Source organism: Patella vulgata, chromosome 7 (assembly GCF_932274485.2).
Source record: "Patella vulgata chromosome 7, xgPatVulg1.2, whole genome shotgun sequence".
NCBI lineage: Eukaryota > Metazoa > Mollusca > Gastropoda > Patellidae > Patella > Patella vulgata.
Genome location: NC_065885.2, coordinates 22,427,057 through 22,450,020, shown reverse-complemented (window position 1 = coordinate 22,450,020; position 22,964 = coordinate 22,427,057). Strand labels below are relative to the sequence as shown.

The 22,964-nt window shown below is 36.3% G+C and overlaps 1 protein-coding gene across 1 annotated transcript; it reads left to right on the top strand.

The window, feature by feature from the left end:
* Positions 1-485: 485 nt before the first annotated feature.
* Positions 486-22,572, top strand: LOC126826684 (protocadherin Fat 4). Its single transcript, XM_050555681.2, has 20 exons — positions 486-699; positions 3,717-3,919; positions 4,344-4,551; positions 7,655-7,848; positions 8,092-8,218; positions 8,300-8,518; positions 9,926-10,069; positions 10,280-10,440; positions 10,593-10,707; positions 11,939-12,163; positions 12,415-14,850; positions 15,305-16,898; positions 17,088-17,195; positions 17,362-17,461; positions 17,978-18,231; positions 18,483-18,514; positions 18,679-18,719; positions 18,935-19,073; positions 19,447-19,746; positions 20,502-22,572. The coding sequence occupies exons 1-20, from the start codon at positions 642-644 to the stop codon at positions 20,687-20,689; spliced, it is 6,846 nt and encodes a 2,281-aa protein (XP_050411638.1). The 5' UTR covers positions 486-641; the 3' UTR covers positions 20,690-22,572.
* Positions 22,573-22,964: the final 392 nt, after the last annotated feature.

Here is a 22,964-nt window from a genome sequence, read left to right as displayed (position 1 = left end):
CTATTATACCTATATGGGCGTCACTATCAACATTTATATCAGATACAATAGCTTGAATAATTTATAGGTAATCCTTTACGTATAGTGTGTTCAATGCACCATTATCATACACATTACCTTGAACATAAAGACCAGCTATCCGTGTCAACCGTTTTGACCTAAGGATTGACGCCATTCATTTGATATAGATATATAATGGTACTGCCCATTGAAAAACTAAATTTCATACTTTAAAAAGATTACTATAATAATCTAATGCAATTGAACGGTTAAAGAAAGTGTGTCTTGGCGGATCTGTCTTAAGTGCTGGAGTAACAGTTATATTGGTACAAAAGTATAGGGGCATTGCTATTTTAAATCTAGGTGTAATAACTTAACACTGCAAACAGATAATACAAAACACGGGTCTATTTTATGTATATGCCTTTTATTGAGACCACTTCCTACACAATGCCCAATGATAGACGATCAGAGATCAACCCAAGTTCGTCATAAGAGTTTTTAATATGTGAACATGTAATCAGTTATTTTATTTATTCGCCATTTTAGTCGGTGGCTTTGTAAAATCATTTGATTTGGTAACCATAAAAAGACACGAGGATATTACTGTATATTATTACGAGAGAACTAAGATTATAAAAATGAAGAGACAGATATATTTAGAGTTTATGTTATTGTTTTTCCTTCTTCTATTCCAAGGTAAGATTTTAAAATTATGTTGTTTCAAATTTCAAGTTACATCACGGTATGAAATACATTCACTTTATTGAAAAAACAAACCTAAATGTTTAAATAATTGTTAAGTACAAATCTCTTAACACCGATTTTTAACATTCAACCAATACTTACATATAATATAGTCAGATAACATGGTGAAATAATGTGAAACAATCTAAACCAGCAACAATTATAGTATTATAGGAAAATAATGTACCATTGATAATAGTTCTAAAAAACCTCTCATTTTTGACAAGATTTTCTGCATCGATTTGTGGGTTAGGAAGAACTGAAACAGATGGGGAGGGTGTTGTTACTGATACTGACGCCTGTGTTCGGCATTCGAATACATTTCGGATTTCCATATTCAAATGTTAAATATTTGACATTTCCGTTCAATATAATAGGCATCGTTGGTTTTTGCCTCGTCTCTACGCCTCCACTGTCTTCAATAAAGGCAGAGGGGTTCGGGGTTCGGGGTTCCGGGTTCAAATTTCAAACATTCAGGTATTTGATATTTAAATACTCATACTGGAGATACAAATGACATTTGTTAAGTCGGTTGGATTGTATTAGACACACGTATTCATGTTGTACGTGTTTTCTAATTATTAAAATTTTTGAGTATTGACATTTTCCGGAACACTCTGAAAATCAGTGTTTTAATATTCCAGTAGGCATATTTGGGATCAAGTAAAGACACAACCAACAATCTTATGGATAACATAGTAACCCTAATCCTCGGGCTGAGCCATTTGCGGATTCTTGTTCAGAATTCAAATATTAAAGTAATCGGGAGGAAACGACATTTTTGAATAATGTATCGAGGTCATATTCGTCAACTCATTACGGTCATAAGAATTGGAATCCCGACTCCAAAAAACATTATAAAAATTACAATTATTAGGTTAGTTACAAATGTGTTAAAGTTAGTATTTTGGTCTAACATTTTCAAATGTTATAAAATGGTGTGGTAAATCTTTCATCACCTGTACATAATACCTTGGATATTCCTGTTCATTGTAATTAAATTGGTTTACATTAAATTTCTGGCGAATTTTGAAATTAAACTGAATCGCTTCATCAGTTACAGAAAATTCAAACCTATCGATCTACCTCCTATTTTTATTATCCATCGCCAAAGAACGGTGCAAAAAATGTGATAATCACTATTACTGGACATGATATTTGTTATACCATGGTTATGAGGCTGTATTCCTTATTTCTCATATCATTGTTAGGGGTATATGGAAGCGAGCCCATATCGTCAACCACTTATATGGAGCAGAATTCGCGACTTAATTCTAACTGTTAACATGCGAATGCTAATGTGCTTATTTCAATGCATATAACACCTTACTTGAATATAATAGATCGTTACTTACACGTCATGTAAAGTGATAATGTATGATGTCTTTCTTTAATATTGGAGTTTACAGAAGTATTTCCATTGTTATTACTTTCACAAATTTTGCGATGTAAACGCGATATTCTAGACCCCAATTTGTTAACAGATGGTACTGTTTAAAACTATATGACGGCTGATAGAGGCCATGTGAAATCTGGACCTTTTCGCGACCGGATAATGGCACTGTTTAAAACAATATAAGGGCTGAAAGAAGTCATTTAAAACTGGACCTTTTCGCAACCCGATAATACTTCATTCCGGCCAAGCAAAAGCAAACTTTTATTGATATTACTCAGCAATCTAGCCATACAGCACGAGAGAGAGAGAGAGAGAGAGTGAGAGAGAGAGAGAGAGAGTGAGAGAGAGAGAGAGTTTAACGTCCACTCGATACAAACTATGTCATTTCGGTACTAAAATATGGTTCAATTTTATTTCAATAATTCGCTTGCGCATAGGGGTCTTTAGCCGTGGGAGCAAACCGGAGGACACGGGGAAAACCCACAGCACTAGAACAACTAACTAGAACGATAGTTTGGTCGGAGCTCCTAACCAATAAATAATTTCAGGGCGAAGGACGCAAGTAGATACATACAGACAAAATTGCAAGACCAATGATGGCGCGAAATAAGAAGAACGAAACAAACAAGCGCAATGAGCATATTCGGAAGCTTTTGACCCGGTTCTAGACTAAGCCTTGTGCACACCCTGCCTATTACTACATTACTTAAATAGTGTGTTTAAAACATTCCATTATTTTGATATAGAAATATATAGATACTATGCTAAATTGATCAATGATCTAAAGAGTTCATACAATAATTTAGCCGCAATTACCCCTTTCTACAGGTTATTGGACGCGGTCGTATACAACGACGCCTGATTTTAACATAGAAGTCAGACTTCAGTAGACTTTTACAAGAAAACACTGCTTTGCTCTATACTGACCGCCCCCCCCCCCCAGTTGCGAGGGTCACTATTAGTTAACTGAACAGTCGATCTTTACTTCAACCCCACTCACTTCCGTTGTATCTATGACAGATTACTCTTTCTCTGTGTCCCTTATCCATCAATTAATTCAATGTCAGTTATGGCGAGTTGAAACAAGCGGTTGCCATGCAAGATACACCCATATTTTGCAAGAAATGTATGGGGAAGAGGTAAAATTAATAGGACCCATCCTCTCATACAAGATCTTTTGATCCTTAACATATTTGTTAAGTTTCCTCAGAATGGGATAACAATTGTAGGCACTCCAGACTGTGTTTGCATGGTAAGGGATTTAGAAAAGAAATAAAATTTCACGTCAATGCCGAGTAATTTTATTAGCCGGAAATCGCTCAGAAAGCGTCTTTGACGATCTAGACCCAAGGAGCTTCCGGGGCCTAGGCGGCCCCTTGACCCTCGTCTAAACTTCTAGGATGGTAGCCCCCCAACCAAGAATTGCTTCCGCCGGCCCTGTCACTGATGTACGGACAGTATTATAGTTATACAACATGTTGGTGGTCAAGTACACATAAAACTGTTCGTATATCAGGTCCCTGACGAAACATTAAAATCCTATTTGGAGATAATTTGTTGGGTTTTTTTTCAGAGACTAAAACTGCATCGTGTACTAATGCTAACATCAATGTTGATGGTAGGTCTCCCATTGGTACGATTGTTGGCGACTTAGGATGTACAGGCACGAATTTAAATATAGTCAGCGGAGACACGAATAACATGTTTAGTGTCGATAACCAAGGAAAACTCACAACAAAGCGTTTTCTTTATGAGTCTTTGGATTATAAATATGAGGTGAGTAATATATGTATATACAACTTTCTGCTTTGAACCAAGTCGGACCGGTGACTTTTGTAGTAACTAGTTTATCCAGCAGTTCTGGAAGTTTCTGTTAAATTTGGCTTTGTATACTGACGGGTATAGTACATGATAACATTGGATGTGACGTCTTATATTTTGTAATCTTATAAATGTTAGATATTTGAATTTATCCCCTTCACGATTTACCCGTACCCCCACCCCTCAACATAAATAAACCAAACAATATCCACAAAAACAGGGAACATTGTACATTGTATACACCTTTGAACCTCTGTGCGGCAACACACCCCCCCCCCCTAAAACGAAAACAAGCAAACAACGAAAGAAAAAAGCAAAACAACAACAAACAAAAAATAAAACAGAAAACCACAGATTTATTTTCCTTTGAACCTTTCAGCTGACAATAGACGGTGTTGATAATGTTATCCAAGTTGCTGTTACCTATGTTAATACAGCAGCGCCACTTTTTTCAAACTTGCCAGCGTCAATAGAAGTTGATGAGAACACCCCAATTGGTACACAGATTTATACGTTTAGTTTCTCTGATGCTGACAAAGCAACAGGTGGATTAGGCGGAGTGGCCTATGTCGATTTCTTTAAGCCAGGTAAGCTATTGACATATTTTCTTTCTTTTCCCATTAAAATAATATAATTTATCTACATTTATCCACGTAATAATTAGCGATCTAATAACAATTCAAAGATAAATTAACATTAATCATCTTGATATACTAAAAATTAGAAATACATTTATAGAAATGTAGCACAGAATGTTTTAAAATAGGTGAGTGATTTAAATGTATACAAGATTTCATATCAATAAGCTTTAAAACGAGTCTCACTGATGCTAAACATTGATTAACCAAATGCTTTTCTGACTATTCAAGGGTGGATTTATTGGGTGGGGGCGCACGTGGCATTTCTGGGCTTTTAGTTTTGATAAATTTTACGGCGGAAGCCACCTGTACCCCCTGTTGAACAATTTGCGCCTTGGGCACTAGCAACGTGCGACTACTCCTCCGTACCCCCTCCCCATCCGTGGTCTCTGGATCCGCCCTTGCTATTGGCATGGTGTGTACGTGAATGCTTCTTCCGTTTCTCCCAATGTCTTCTATCTCATTATCATATTTTATCTTTAATTTATCTTCTATTCACCTAAAAGGTTTGAGGATAATATTATATCGCATGTTCACGATCGGTTCACGTGCTGATTGGTCAACTCTTAGACCGGGGGCCCAGGGGGTCAACCTAGCTGAAAAGTGTACCAATTTTCTCCTATATGGTATCAATATATGTATATCTGGTATCCTCAGAATGTAAGTCTGCCGGGTTTCTGGTGGTGGGTGTGGTATTCCACGCCCTAAATGCCATGACCCCCAACTAGGCTAGATTAGCTCCAAAGTGTACCAAATGAAAATCGTAAAGCAGTGTACCGTACATCTTCAGGTATTACAAAAACACTCTGACAGACATTTCTAGTGGTGGGGTACCCCTGACAGAGCTATGTAATTGCCAGACATTTGTAGTGGTGGAGTATCCCTGACAAGAGTTATCTAATATTTAGACCAAAGCTAGGCTAGATTAGCTCAAATCTGTACCACCTAAAACAGCTTTGGAGTTGTTCAGTACCACCACAGGAGTCATAAATGACCACTGCCAGACAGTTTGTGCGGTGGGTTACCCCTAACATACACGCCCCAAAATGCCACGCCCCCAACTAGGCTAACTTCGCAAACACTGTTCCCGTGTTTTAAAAAATTAAATTTTTAGCCAGGATACGTAGAATACTAATACCTAGCACGTATGGAAAAGGCGATAAACTGCGGTACAATTTTTAAATTTTTGGACCACGGGAACAGTGCCGGCTAATTTATCCTAGTTTGAGGGCGTGGCATTTTGGGCGTGTCTATTAGGGGTAACCCACCGCACAAACTGTCTGGCAGTGGTCATTCATGATTCCTCTCGTGGTACTGAACAACTCCAAAGCTGTTTTAGGTGGTACAGATTTGAGCTAATCTAGTCTAGCTTTAGTCTAAATATTAGATAACTCTTGTCAGGGATACTCCACCACTACAAATGTCTGGCAATACATAGCTCTCTCACGTGTACCCCACCACTAGAAATGTCTGTCAGAGTGTTTGAGCTAATCTAGCCTAGCTTTGGTCTAAATATTAGATAACTCTTGTCAGGGATACTCCATCACTACAAATGTCTGGCAATTACATAGCTCTGTCAGGGGTACCCCACCACTAGAAATGTCTGTCAGAGTGTTTTTGTAATACCTAAAGCTGTACGGTACCTTGCTGTGCGATTTTCAGGTGGTACACTTTTGAGCTAATCTTGACTAGTTGGGGGCATGGCATTTTGGGCGTGGAATACCACACCCACCACCAGAAACTCAACAGACTTACATTCTGATGATACCAGATATACATACATTGATACCATATAGGAGAAAATTGGTACAATTTTCAGCTAGGTTATAAACCCCCTGGGCTCCCGCTCTATCTGCGCACTTGCTTTCATCATGTATATCTTCGTTAAAAATGTGATAGACAATTGCCGACAGTTGTTGTGTTTGTATCATTACAAATAAACGACAATAATTGTTTTGGGAAAAATAAACAATCAGTTATGCCGCCCGGAAATAAATTTCATGTGATTTGTTTTGTTAAATATGTCTTTATGACGTGTACATTACTATATGCCCTTGACTCGCTGATTAATTTCCGATCATGTTCAGTTCAGTCTCAATTATTTATTTACACGTTTATTAAACATACATTATGCAAGAGGTCTTTCTTTAAGTCTGAAATGTTTTCTAATTATTATTAATTAGACATTAATTAACTGATCCAGGCCATAATCAACTCTTGATGGTGTTGGATTTATCCGATATTAAATTGGAATGAAATTATTCATTTTAAATCATCTTTTTTCGAACTATTATACCAAGAATGGCTAGCTCTTTACCTAAATCTTGTATCTTTATCTTTAAGGGGCTCTATAGTGCCCAATCTGTTTCACAGAGAATTACGAGTCTAGTAATATTGTCGCGGCCTAGCAAATATTCACTGCGGATCAGTGTGTATAGTGCCATAGTGACAAACGCGTTAATTTCATTGTGTTTGAATTGATGAATCTCAAACAGATTAATTTACTGACAGTTGTCAGTAAATAGCTCGTCAACCCATTAATGTCGGGTCAGTACCGGATTTACATCTAAGGTTCTCAGGATCTAGCGGGATTCCGGTAAATGTGTATAATATTTTGTGATACTAACATAAGCCTTTGTTACACGCAATATGGCCTTAAACACCCAGGCATTATCATCGGCTTTGCTCAATTATGTTTAAAACACACATTCAGCTTTCGCTAGTCACGAGGTAAGAGGTAGGAGGGGGTTACAAGTGGAATAGCCTAGGGCCATACTCATCTCAATCCGTTACTGTGTCGAGTCTACCACATCTCAAAATAGAACCAGATAAATACACAATTTCAAAATGTTTATGACGAACAATTTAACCCATCACACCTTGCTTCATTAAATGACTAATAGTGACAGAAACAAATATTATGACGAACATCAAAGAAATTTTAAAAAGTAAGTAGGGTGGCTGGGGCGACTGTGATAGTTGGCTAAATACGTAGTATTCAAATTCAAATTTGGTTAAATATTAAGATCTAAAGAATAGCAGATTTTTTCAGGAGCCAATGCTGCAAAAAAATGGATAATTGAAAGAGCAACTGGAGCTTTCTATGTGAATACGGTATTCGATGTTTCAGTGAAATCAAAATACACACTGGGAATCCAGGCATATGACATGCATCCTACAACACCCAAAAAATCTGGCAAACAAGTGCTAACAATATCTCTGAAAGATGCTAACACTCACTCACCAGTAAGATATAAATTTTCAGTTTTAAAATGCCCATGAATAAATAAGTATCCCGAAAGTTTTTAGCCCGAATAATATAGATTGATATCGTACATGGCATTAAATAAATTAGTTTATCATTTTGGTCAGAGTTATTAAAAATCGTTGCCAAGGTTATGTTTATTGGTCAGAGTTATTAAAAGTCATTCCCAAACTTATGTTTATGTTTATTAAGGACAATTTTAGCATAGATTATTTTAATCGCAGGGATGCAGCAAATATTCGAAACTGATCAGCCTAAAAGAAAATGTTAGTGTGAACACAACAGTTGATGCCCTAAATTGTACAGACAAAGATAAGGGGGCCAATGCTGCTTTATCTTACAGATTAGCAGGTAAGAATTTAAATTTAATTGTAATTTAAGAAATAATAAGTTAAAGGATTTTGGTTATAAACATTCTCAATTTTGTTTCAGAGAGCAATAGTCAAGATGTTAAAGACACTTTTAAGTTTGAATCAAATCAACTGAAATTAAAATCAGAATTAGATTACGAAACAGCGACTATTTATAATATTGTTGCTGAGGTTTATGATGGGGGACCATTAAAAAGAACCACTACCGTTCAAATAACTGTTAACGTTGAAGATTTTGATGACAATATTCCAGAGTGGCCTGAAACCACATTGTATGGTTGTAAGTATACTATTTTAAACACCATTTAACTTGACATAAAACATGTCGTCGGTTGGATTCTAAAACCGCGTAATAGAAAATCATGATTTTTCAGGAGGAATTAAAAATTTAATAAAACCTCACACCATGAGCAGAGATGTCTAGTTTCTTGACAGTGTCCACAATTTAACGTTTTAAAGTATTACATGCGCCAAACAGTGTGCTATGAGGAAAATTTTGCCCAGACAGCGGCGCTACGCCAAATTAATGTGTTAATAGGACCTCGATTTTTTGTCTCACCCGAACGGCAATACGCTGTCCCTTGCATCACGGACAAGGGGAGAGGGACGCTGGAAATCCCGTTGAACTTTCTTGGCCAACACGAGATTCGAACACGGCATATCAAGGTTAGAGAGCCAATGTCCTACTCACTGGGTCACCGTGGCCTCCATATTACATTGGAAATAAGGTAAGTAGTTGAAGTCTTACTCACCGAGCCCCCCCCCCTCCCCGCGCGCCTACATATTACATTGGAATTAAGGTAAGTGGTTGAAGTAAGGCCGGACAGAAGGAAGGTATGAATTGAAGTGAGGGCGCCGGAACGTCCGAGGGGAGGGAATATGAATGGGGTCCGAGGGTCGTACCCCTAGAAAATTTATGAAAATCAGTGGCAGAAACGATGACATCTATAGATTACTAGAAGACTTTTAGTTTCAGCTTCTTTCTCGTTGTTCCCCGAAAAAATATCTGTCAATATATCTTCAAATATAAATTTTGGTAAAACGAAACTTACTCACTTTCACTTTCGGTTCGAAGCATGGAGACCAACCCCACACATCATGCTCAACAAGCTCAGAGATCAAAACTCATGCGGCTCGAACTGTATGTATGACCCCCCCCCCCCCCCGGCTCCACCCACTGGTGAACCAGCGTGGAGACCAACCCCACACATCATGCTCAACAATCTTAGAGATCAAAACTCATACGGCTCGACCTGTATGTATGAACACCCCGGCTCCACCCACTGGCGAACCAGCACTCAAGTCTCCACTCACTAACCGGAGACGAGCACGAGATGGGATCCCCCCTTACCTAAGCAACCATAGAAATCGTTCCACTACTGATGTCTTTCGTATTGCTCCAGCCACCATAGTGGATCGTTCTAAGGAGTTCCTTTGAGCAGGGTTTGTCATGATTTGATGAAATGAGGCAAAACCTTACCGCATAAAATAACTTGACTAAGGCATTTCCACAAGGCAGGAATCTAGTTTACAGGTCTCCAATAAGACACTTGAAGAAAATAAATTCTCCCAAATTTGTTCTCTTGTGGTTAATAATGAAAATTCTATTCTATTAACTACACCCGTTGATTATCATTGTTCTATCTCAATAATATTCTATGTGATCTTTCAATGTTCTTTTTAAAAGCTGTATCGGAGACCGCACCACTTGGTACAATCATATTGAACGCAACGGCTTCCGATGGCGATTCACCGGGTATTCCGTCTACTATCACTTATGGCATTCAAACAAAAGCTGCCCCAGACTGTCTTTCAATTGATCCGGACACAGGTAATGTAAACGATTTTCAATCACAAAGATTATGGTAGACAACCAATAAATCTCCATTTTTTCACAATTCTTTACATTTTTTCTTATAATTCCACTAATTTGGGTGTGGACGATTATTTTGTTTTCAACTATTTATTTTAAAATTATAATTACGATGCGACAAAAAAATTTCATAACATAATCTAACAGTACATTAAATATTTTTTTCAGGTAGCATTACTCTTTCCAAATCAATAAGTGATTTTGTAAACATTGATTGGATAAGTATGGAAATTTTCGCTTATTCATCTAACCAAGTACTAAGCAAGAGTACTATTATCGTTAACATTACTATTATAGATGAAAACAACATTGTACCACAGTTTAGTCAGGTATAATAGTGTTATTTATTTATTAGACTTTAAAATGGAATTATAACTTTTAGTTTTAAAATGAAGACGGTGTTTGAATATGTTAAATTTGAGGGCCCTTATTATTTTAATTGGTGACATTCGGGCAGTACTTTATTATACTCTTATTGCAGTCATCTTATCAAGTTAGTGTAAATGAATCACAACCTATTGGCTCATCGATTTTAACAGTCAGTGCAACAGATCCAGAATTCGGGGATAATGGAGAAATTGAATATTATTTAACATGTAAGTAAAACTAACTATCACTGTACTCAATTATTAAACATGCGTTATGCAAGACCATTGTAGGTCTTTCTTTGGGGAAGGTTTGGGGGTCACGGTGGGTAAGTGAGTAAGACGCTGGCTCACTAGCCTGGAGGTCGGGTGTTCGATCCCTGCATTGGCCGAGAAAGTTCATCCAGATTTTCCGTCGTGGTTCCCCCTTGTCAGTGATGCAGGATGAAGGGCCTGACAAGGACAGCTGTCTAGTCGTTCGAATGGAACGAAAAACTGAGTCCCGTGTACACGTTGACGTGCACGTAAAAGATCCCTTGACACTTGGATTTCGATATAAGAGTAGGCCGTAGTACCTCATAGCACACTGTATGGCGATGTCCGTCTTCATTAGCCCAGTTCGGAGCAGAACAGTAGGGCGTTAACCCCCATTTCATTTCATTTCTTTCCTTAGGCCTGGAATGTTATCTAAATTATGAAATAGATATTAATTAACTTATCTAAATTATAATCAACTCTCGATGCTATCGCTAGCCTGCGATATGTACTGGATTTGAATACATTTTGTGATGGATGATTTAATGTCAAAATGGATAATCGATTTTAGTAATGATGATCGAGGCTAGGCCTAAAATTCCATTTCTAATATCTCCGTTCAGAATGGAGCAATTTGACTGAAATTTCAGCATATTCTGTTTGTTATAGCGAGAACACCCAGCTCTTTATCCAATCTCCTATAATTCCCCTTGAAGTTATTTTCCCAAATACAAGGGTGTTGACGTAAATGGGGGGGGGGGGGGGGTAAACGGTGGCTCGGTGAGTGTTTGATCCCGAAGTTGGTCGAGAAAGTTCATTGAGATTTGCCAGGGTGGTTCCCCTTGCCATTGGAGTAGGGCGGAGGGCCAGACAAGAGACAACGCACGAACGTACACTTTGGCGTGCACGTAGAAATCCCTTGACAATTGTCATTCGATATAAGAGCAGCGGAGACTATATGACGTACACCCGTCTTAAGTAGCTCAGTAGGTTCTTATGAACAGTAGGACGTAAATTCCCACTGTATTCCATTTCGTTGACGTAAATGTATTAAACGTTGAGATCCTGACAACGATAACCCTTATGTCATCGAAATAAGTTACGGTAAAGTCATCTGATTTTTTCATGGGGTTCATGCCCACTCTAAACACCCTATAGCATTATTTTGTAGTTTAATAAATAATCCACTTTTGATCACTTTTTTCAGCAACTCTTTTTGCTGTAGACCTGAATGGTGTTGTCTTAACAACAGCGTTGCTTGATTTCGAAACGAGCAACGTGCATACATTAACTATATTGGCAAAGGATAAAGGTACACCAACACAGACAGGTTCTGCCGTTCTACTTATTCGTATATTACCAGAAAATGAACATGATCCAATTATTGAAGGACCCATAGCTGCAATTAGTATTGCTGAAGACACACCACCAGGTATATATGATTACTAGTATTTATTCTATATATTGGTTTTATTTATTTTGTCAGGTTTGTCTTTTAATTTATTTTTTTCTAAAGGCGTCCGTACTTATTCAATTAAAAATAGTGGTTGATATGATTCATAGTAACGAAACACTGTCAGCAATTAAATTCTATACGGGCCTTTGATTTTGAAATTTACTCATTTTGGGTTAACAGAGATTGATTATTAATATACATATTTAACACGATCAAATTTTTTGTAGGTGCAGTTTTATCTTACATCAATGCCACGGACCAGGATGGGGGACTTGATGGTGACATCACCTTTTCAATTCAGAACCCATTGGACCCATTTACCATTGAACCAAAGACGGGGTTGTTTCGTGTAGGCAGCGCCTTGGACCGAGAATTTAAAGACACATGGGAAGTAGTTGTTATAGCAGTCGATGATTCAGAGACAGCACCACGAACCACGTCAACAACAGTTACGATTAGTATCACAGATATAAATGATAACACTCCGATATGCGAACCATTGCCTGACATTATTGTTACGTTACCTCATCAAATAGGCCGTCAGTTAGCAACCCTTAAATGTACGGATCTAGATGAAGGCGATAATGCCGAATTAACTTTCGAAATAAGTTCAGGAAACACGAATCCCGTTTTTGGAATTAACGAAATGTCCGGCGTTATAACTCTTGAGAAATCCCTTACCGAAGACAGATACACACTAACCATTGATATCCAAGACAAAGGCAGCACGCAACGTAAAACTAACATTATTTTAACCATTTTGGCCGAGATTTCGTTTACGTTTTCTGCCCTTCCTGCCACTATTAACAATATTACAGAGAATACCCAGCAGGCGCTCAGACTATTTCACGTACAAGCCTGTTGTGTGTTTGGTGCGGTTCAATATGAGATTGTTTCTGGAAATGAAGATAACCGTGTGGCCATAGATCCATCAACTGGAACTGTTATTAGCCTGAAAAGTTTTGATCGCGAGTTCCAAAGTACATACATATATAACATAAAAGCAATTAACTCAAATACCAATACCACAGTTGAGAGTGAATTGACAGTAGAAATAAACGATTTAAATGATGTTACACCCACATTTGACACAAGTTTGCACTTTGTAAATGTGTTTGAAAATGTGTCTATCAGTACATCAATATACGCAGTGACTGCGCTGGATAACGATCTAGACAAAAATGGGGAAATCGTATATAGTATACAGGGTGGAAATAACGGGCCTGCCTTTGAAATAGACAACAATTCCGGAAATCTTATCCTCAAATCAAAATTGGATGCAGATATCATCACTCAATATTCCCTCGTGATCGTGGCAACGGATAAGGGAGATACACCCTTAACGGGAACTACAACGGTTGTTATTAAAGTAAAAACGATTAATGACTTCAAACCAAAAGTTTTAAACGCCGCCGAAAATGGTCTTATATTTACCAATGTAACAGAAAACGAAGCTTTGGGTGCGATTGTGTTTGTGTTCCGAGCCCAGGATCAAGACAATAATACCGATTTTACGTACATGATCTCACAAGGTAACGACGATAAGACCTTTATTATTGATGGCGAAAAGGGCGACATATATCTCAGAAAAATATTAGACAGGGAAACGGTTAATAATTATAATCTAACAGTAGATGTTGATACAGCTGATGGTGACAAGGTTTCGGCAGTTGTAGTTATAGATGTTTTGGATGTTAATGATAATGATCCCAAATTTTCAACAGATGTTCATCAGTACGAGGTTATACACGAAGATCCCATGGACAAAGTAATCGCGACGTTCACCATTACTGATCGTGATATTGGTAGCAATGCAGATATTGCCTCACTTTCAATAACGGACGGAGATTCTTCAGGTCGCTTCAAAATAGTCAACAACGATATTCTAACAAATGTGCAAGTGGATTATAATACCGGAATCGCATATTCCTTAACAATTACAGCAACGGACTCTGGGAATCCAGCGAGATCAAGTTCTATTAGAGTCATCATAAAAGTTCTACCAAAATTCAAGCCACCACGTTTCGCTATGACAGAGTATAATGCACCTCCTTTAAGTGAAGATATTTATCCTGGAAGTGAAGTTTTTGATGTTAATGCCACAGTAGATGGTGCAACAGAGGGGTCTGATGGTACAATGCAATACAGCATAGCATCTGGGAATACGGACAATGCCTTTTATATTTCAGATACAGATGGAAAAATATTCACGGCAACCACTATGGATTTCGAAAAGCTAGAAGCCTACGCTTTAAACATTGAAGCACGTAGTAAAGAGGATTCAACAAAATCAGACACTACATTAGTTAAAATAACAATAAAAAACATCAATGACCATACCCCGACATTCACAAAACCGTTATATACATTTAATATAGATGAAAAAACTGCACCACCGGTAGATGTTGGGCAAGTCAGTGCCAACGATCTCGACAAGATACCTTATGGTAACATCACCTATAGTTTGGGAACTTTCATTGGTTCAACTGATTTCACTATTAATACTAATGGTATGCTACAGACAACAGAAGAACTAGATTTTATGACGCAGAATTTATACAGCATTCCAGTAATGGCCAGTGACGGAGGTGTCATTAAAGGAGAAGCACTAGCAGTTATAGTGGTAAATGATATCAATGATAATGCTCCGGCATTTTCACCAGGTAAATAATTTTATAAATTGTTTTGTTGTATGAGTTAATATGTCTCAGTGCAGAAGCAATAAATAGAGGACATTTGTCGTTTTAGAGTGAATAACATATTTTATTTCATCGAGAAGCAAGAAAACTTATATTTTCACGAATGCGTAGCATGAATGAAAATATAAACGTTTTCTTGCTTAGAGATGAAATAAAATATGTTATTCACGACAAAACGACAAATGTTCTATTTATTTTATGTTTTTACAATCATTTTAGGTATAAACAACATGGACTACTTGCTAGCCAGTGGAATAACACTTTTATTTCACTGATAAAACGCGGTATTCCACTACTGATCATAAAATAAATTATGTTAGTTTGTCACTGTCAAATTACCTATACATGGTATTGAAAATGACCCTGTTAATGTAGTCGCAAAAATAATCGTTTTTATATCTCTCTTTCTCTCTTACAGATAATGTGAACATATCGGTCATTGAATCATTTGGAGTAGGACAAACATTTCATACAGTGAAAGCTACAGATTTAGACACCGGGATTAATGGACAAATAACATATCAAATACAGTCCAGTTTTACAGAGTTTGCTTTAGACCCAGTTTCAGGGGCTTTGACAATCGCCTCTTCATTAGATCGAGAAACTAAGGATAACTTCAACCTCATCATAATAGCTGTAGATAACGCTACGACCGATGCCAAGACCGGGACATTGACAATGACTATAACTGTCACCGATGCAAATGACCATGACCCGGCATTTAACGTCGCAAATATGGATGTAACCATAAACCGCTTTGATTCTCCTGGTGTCTTTGTGTACAAGGCAGTAGCAACTGACGGTGACATCGGGGGCAATTCTGCAGTGGAATATGAAATCAGTAGTGGTAACAACGATGATTTGTTTGTAATTGGGGCTTCCAGTGGTGAAATAAAAACAATTTCGTCAGTAAGAAATGCAAACAATCAATATTCACTAACTATTACGGCGAGAGATAAGGGTTTACCAACTCGCAGCTCATCTATGATGCTTAACATAGAAATAATTCCTTTTAACCTAGGCGTTGTGAGTGATCAAACCATATCCATTAAAGAATCCACGGGTATTGCAGTTGAAGTGGCGATGATCACTCGAAAAACTAATCACGCTAATAGTGCTGATTTAAGGTACAACATTGTCAATGGTAACTACAAATCTAGTTTTAACCTGGATCCCTTGACGGGAAAGTTGACCACTGCAGGGTCATTAGACAGAGAAGAATACCCCTTGTTTATATTAACAATTAATATAAGTGACACTGCCATTCCTTCCTACACCAAAATAGTGACTGTCAATGTTACAGATGTTAATGACAATGCTCCAGTTTTTCATAATGTGGATACTTCTGTCGATATTGTTGAGAACATTCCAGCAGGTTTAATTATAACCAGCTTTACAGTAACAGATGCTGATGAAGGTGTTAATGGTGAGTTTGATTTGACGATAGAAAATACAGAACCAAATGTACAAGAACATTTTGAACTCACTGGAAACACCCTGAGATTGAAGAAACCGCTTGATTATGAAGTATTTAATTCCATTACAGTTAAGGTTGTTTCTACCGACAGGGGAGCAAGCCCTCAACAGAATTATGTTGATATTCTAATAAACGTTATCGATGTCGTTGATGCTAACACTGTAAACAATGGATCTACAGAAAAACCACCCATCTATATCACGAAAGAGATATCATCAAATGTTGAAAAAGACTCAGTGGTGACCAAATTAATTTCAAACGACTTTGGAGTAAGTACTCCTGTTGAAACTGAGAACTATTTTTTACTTGGCGATGACGAAATATTTAATATTCAACAGTCGGGAAATGTAGCTGTGACAAGTGTAGATGGTTTAGATCCCAATAAAAAATTCTTCTTATCTGTGAAGACTTCCATCAAAAACAGTGCGGATGATAAAGATTTATTAGGACTTGTAAGAATTGACACGTTTGATCCTAACAAACACGTGGTTTCATTGGAGTCTCCCAATGCTGTTGCAACTTTAGAAAGTTACAAGTAAGTTGTGTTATTGTATTATTAAATTTTATAAAGTCGATGAAGTGATTTTTGTGTGTTCAATATTTCCTAATTGATGTAAATTAATATCAATCATACTACTTACATATCACTGTTTAGGTGACACTTTTATCTCCTGTTATACTATGATATTTTCATTTTATTGAGTGATTCTTAATACAATTTCAGAGACACTATACTAGACAGCTTAAACAACTTTTATCCAGATGATGAACCAAGAATATGGAAAATACAAAACGTCCCAACCACATCACGACGACGACTCTTAGCTGCAAGGTGAGCTATGATACAAACGTTTTATCTAAACCTTCAGCGAACCATATCGCCCTTCCCATCGCTACTAATACAAACATGACTTAAGAAAACTGACGGTTAATTAATGATTAAAACCCCACAAGGATGATGGTTTATTCACCATTCTTTTGTTTTTTATTTTCATTAGTTCAAGTGTTCTTGTATATGTCATGGATGGAAAGCATCCCAATACCCTGGAAGATATTACATCTGAGAGAACCTTTAAAACAAGTGACTCGATGATGGGTGTAAGTACTTTAATTAGATTTAAAAAAAATACCAGTTAAAGATACATTATGGGACATTCGGTAACGCGTTGGCAGTTCTCACTATAATAGTTAAAAACTAGATAATGTAGAGGCAATTTGCTGAAAATTTCATTCAAATTGATCCACTATGAACCGAGAACTAAGCGACTGAAATTCCCCTAGCCTCCGTTATCATTACTAAAGTCAGTACAATAAACAGCATAGACTCGATTATCCATTTAATCGTTAAATCGAGAAGGAAAGTTATGCAGTAAATCGGCCCACAATCCACTAAAGATCGCAGGCTAGCACTGCCATCTAGAGTTGATTATGGCCTGGATTGGTTAATTAATGTCTAATTAATAATTTAGATAACATTTCAGGCCCAAAGAAAGACCTGCAATAGACAGATTCAGCTCATGCATAATGTATGTTTAAGTTTTGCTACATATTTAAATTGTAAACACGTTAGCCTGTTATGATGCATTGTATTTAAATATTACGTTTACTTTTCAGACTTTAAGAAAAGATCCCGCGAATGATGAACCTATGGACGCGTTAAAAGGAAACGCCAATTATGAAATCATATCAGTGAATGGCCATTCTGAACCACTCCGAAAGTCACCTGATTCGGCTGAAAATGATAGTGACTTTATCTCTTCTTTGGAGGGACAAATTACACTAGGAGTAGTGGGACTTATACTTTTACTTTTCCTTATACTTATTATAGTGTTCATAATTTACAAGAAAAAGAAACGAGACCAACGAAGGTGAGAGCTTTATAATTTTAAACAAATATGAAATCCGGGTAAAGTGATTGACTACGTATATACAGATATTTATTCATCGTCAAGAGAAATATTTTAAGCAATAATCATAAATGTTCGGATTTACAGACATTTCCTATGTTGTGTAATGTCAGAAAATGGATTTATAAATGTGACGACATACAGTATACGATTGTATGCTATTTATATTTGTTTTCAAATATTTGAATTTACTAGATCATTTTTCATTACAGGAAGAATGGATCTTCTGAGAATCTTGTAGGAGGTGTGTATTGTATACACTTTTAGTTTTGCTTCTTAATTATATACAGGCCTTAATATATAGTAAATTCATATTGGCCTTTTTGAAAAAAAAAATCAATGATGTATAGTCGTACATATTTACTATTTATTTGCATACTTACAATCAGCGTGTTACTTCTCTTGTAGATATCAACAGAAATGAAAGATCCCAAGGAATTATCATACCAGTGAGTATATGGGCAATATAAGCTATGTAAAATGCATCTTTATTTTATTTATATCAAATAAAATGACATGACTGAAAGGTGTTTAGAAAGTACTGGAACACTTTCCTTGTCATCAACACAAAGTAGGTTCGAATATCTCGAAAATACTTGTTTCGGAGAAATTCTTGTTGTGAATCCCATAATACTAACAATAGTTTGTTGACAATCGATTTCAGAAAGGACTTGGTAAAGCCGGGCTTAAAAAAGAAAAAGTCGAAACAACAGAATCGCCTACGAGCAGACCTTCTAGAAAAACGTCAAGAGGCCCTGTAGATACAGCTTTACCGAATAATGAGAAATCAAGTAGTAAAAAACGTGAGTTTAAACTTATAAGTAAACCGAAAGAGGTTTTGAGTAGTTATGAATGATACATTGCAATAAGCCCATGCTTTAAATTTCATCTTGGGCAAGAACAAAGTTTCTAAATTTATAGCCGTGTTTGATCGCAGACAATGAGATGACAAATCCTCTGTTTCAAACAAATTTTAAATCCAAATCAGGATTTGCTGATTCGTTACTTTCTCATTTGAATCTGGAAGAAGTATATAGATTCAATCATATGTACCAACATCGTCATATTTCGGTGGAAATCAGACAGAGATGAAGTCTGTGGAGATCAATACTATTTTAATATATACCGCGACCTTTTAAATATAATTGTCAATATCTTTCTATATGTTATTTCTAGGTACCGCGAGTGTTTCACCAGCACGCTTTTCACCAATGTCACCAGCGACACCAGCATCGACTCCTTCAAAATCGGACAGCTTAGATGTCACGAGGGATAATTCACCTAAAAGGAGTAGCCCCAAACCTGCAGAGAGAAGGCCGTTGCCGGCTTTAAAACAAGAGAAACAGCCGAGTACAATTGATCCAAACAAAACTGGAAACGGCAAAGATGATCAAGTCACCCCAGGCATTGCCAAGAGAAAGAATGGACCAATCGTTCACCACGGCAAAGAATATGATGGGGTTGGGTTTGATGGAGGTTCGTATTTTCATGTTCACATTATTTTATCTGTTTGGTTTGAAATGTATTGTTTTAACACAACATTAATCTGTCAATGACTATATAATGTATTTACAATAAATAATAACTGATATATAACATTATATACTGCACAGTTCTATGTTGAAAAGTGTTAGTACAATACAAGCATCTTATTAATAATTTTAATTATGCAAATCCTAGCTGTTGGGTGTGGGGTGGGGGTGGTATTGGGGGGCGATATCATAAGTTTAATAGCCTAGAGTGTCTCTGTATCTAAATCCGTCACTGAGTAGATATACTCAAACATGTAAATTGAAAATAAAAATAAAATGAAATGAAATGGGTTTAATGTCCTACTGTTCGGCTCCGGCTGGGCTAATGAAGACGGGCATACGTCATCCAGTGTGCTATGAGATACATATTGCCCAGACAGCGGAGCTACAGCCTACTCTGATATCAAATTCCAACTGCCAGGTAATATTTTACGTGCACGCCAATATATACACACGACCACGGCTTTTCGTCCCATTCGAACGACTATACGTTGTCCCTTTCTCGGCGAACGCAGGGATCGAACACGGGACATCCAGGTTAGCGAGCCAACGTCTTAATCACCGAGCCACTGTGGCTCTCCAACAAGTATGTAAATCACTTTGAAGACTAGAATCAATAAGGTGAGTTTGACACTTGACTTTAATGGTGTGGTATTGCAGAGGGTGATAATTATAAATGGCTTAAATTTTAAATTACAGACAAACAACAGCGGTATGCATATAACACCAGGACGGGCAGTACCCTATGGGTGGATGAAAAGAATGGTGGAAAGACAGGTGGTCAGAAAAAACCTGGCCAGCCAATTACCGTGGTTAGTGCACCAAAAAGTGAATTTAAACCTGACCTAACTACAAATCGTTCAATTGGAATGATTTCTCAAAAATAATTAATTTGTTCATGCTTTAGTAACATTAATTGATCTTCAAACGCCATCCATATAACATCGGGTGGCCCAGAAAATAAAACGAATACACTATTTAAAAGGAAATAATTGAAAAAGCCCTGTACAAATTGTAGGTCCATTACTCAAATAGTGTTTAAGTGGTACGAAGGTCAAATTATGTTTTAACGGACTTAAAAGTCGCATCACACTTGTTACCCTAGACTACAAATGGCCAGTGTGACCCGTCGTGCGCTAAGCGCGTTTTCCAAACAGAAATCGAATTGCGTATTTCTGTTTAGCTTATTTCTACCCTCTTCAGTTCATTTTCCGTAAATTGTTTCCTGCGTCTTGCATAAACCGTTTCTTAGAGGCTGTTCTATCTAAAATAGTGTACACCTTTTTTTCTGGGCCAACCGATATATTGTTTCACTTCTTTCATTTTCATTATAAAATATACGGTTTTTGAGTCGCTTTATGTATTTAAAACATAACTATATATTTGAAAAATTAAATAAATCAAACTGAATCCAGTTCACAGTTTTATTTTTACCCAAACAAAAATCATACTAGCTTTTGAAGCTGCAGGGATTTTTGTCAGTGGTGCAGAAAGAGGGTCTGGCAAAGAACGGCGTCTGGTTGTCGACTGTTAATACGATCAAAATGTACATCGACATCCGTCTTTCCTCGATTATGATATTAAAGAAATTGATTATTTTATTTTCTTAAAAATGCATACTAAAGATTTAAAAAATCATTGCCAGAAAATTAATGTTTTATTTTTGACTTTGCATCGAAAGTTTAGTTTTAAAGGAAACATTCGTTATGTGAAACGAATTCGTTTATTATTTGGCTTGACATTGAAACTTCCGAATAATGTGTAAAATATATTATCATTTTAGAATAAATTCATCTTTGTTGATTTTACCTTTAACTATTTCGTTTGTGTTATAGTCTATAAATGCTATATTTTCTTAAAAGTGTGTACTTAAATTAAAATAAAATTGTTGCAACTCATTTTAAAAATCGTTGCCAGAAATGAATTAATGTGTTTTATTTAAAATATATTTTTGACTTTGCATCCAAACTATTTGAAATTTATATATATGACAAGTATATACATTTTAAAGTAAAAATTCGGTATGTGAATTGAATAATGTATTGTTTTCAAAACACATCTTTTACTTGACATTAAAACTCCCAAAATGTGTTTTATAATTATATACTATTATTTTAGAACAAATTCATTTCTGGTTGATTTTACCCATTTCGTTTGTGTTATAGACTATAAATGCTTTATTTTTTCTTAAAAATGCATACTTAAGTTAAGATAGTTGCTACACAATTGCCAGAAATGAATATAATGTGTTTTATTTATCATATATTTTTGAATTTACATCCGAACTGTTTGAAATTATTATATATTACAGGTATATTTTCTTACATAATTATTTGAAATGAATATTTTACAAGTATAGTTTCTAACATTTTAAAGGAAACATTCGTTATGTGAAACGAATTAATTATTGTTTTCAAAATATATCTTTTACTTGACATTGAAACTCCCGAAATGTGTTATATATTTATTATTTTAGAATAAATTCATTTCTTGTTGATTTTACCGTTAACTGTTTCGTTTGTTGTTATAGACTATGTAGTATAAATGGAGATTTCTACAAGTGTGTCGTTACTTACATTCGAATATACAAGTTTTATCTTATTGAATAGAAAGATTATGGGCCATAAATATGTGAACAATGCGATCATTATACGTCTTCTGAAAGACGTGTTATAGTGTTGCCAAATTTTAGTCATTTTAGGTCAGGTCAAAAAGTAAATAAAAGTATTATATTGATCAAGCAAATTAATAAATAAACCATAGAACGATATTTGTTTTTTTTTTCTTGTCAACAAGAGATATTAAAATGTTACCATTTGTTATAATTACTATAATATTTAACTCTTTGCTATTAAATAATGGGCATTCTGCACCGGTGCAGAAATGCCCAATACGCCCTAGAGATATGTAAACACGGTTAAAGATAAGAAAGAAACAAATGGGATTTGGCGTTACATAACTCTGACGAGGTTATATCGGGAATAACACATGGTATATTTTCAATTCAATACCGACGTACATGGGCCTCTTTGAAGCGGGATGAAACATGTGTAATATATATAACTAAAGAAAACCAGCAGTGATCTAGATACTCCGTTCTTACAATAGGTGTTCGAGCCCATCAGCTTGGACAAACTGGAATTGCCCGATAAAGTATCTGTC

Coding starts and splice junctions, on each gene's coding strand:
- LOC126826684 (XM_050555681.2), top strand. CDS start 642: ATGAAGAGACAGATATATTTAGAGTTTATGTTATTGTTTTTCCTTCTT. Junction 16,899..17,087: donor GCAACTTTAGAAAGTTACAA/GTAAGTTGTGTT, acceptor ATACAATTTCAG/AGACACTATACTAGACAGCT. Junction 18,515..18,678: donor TTCTGAGAATCTTGTAGGAG/GTGTGTATTGTA, acceptor CTTCTCTTGTAG/ATATCAACAGAAATGAAAGA.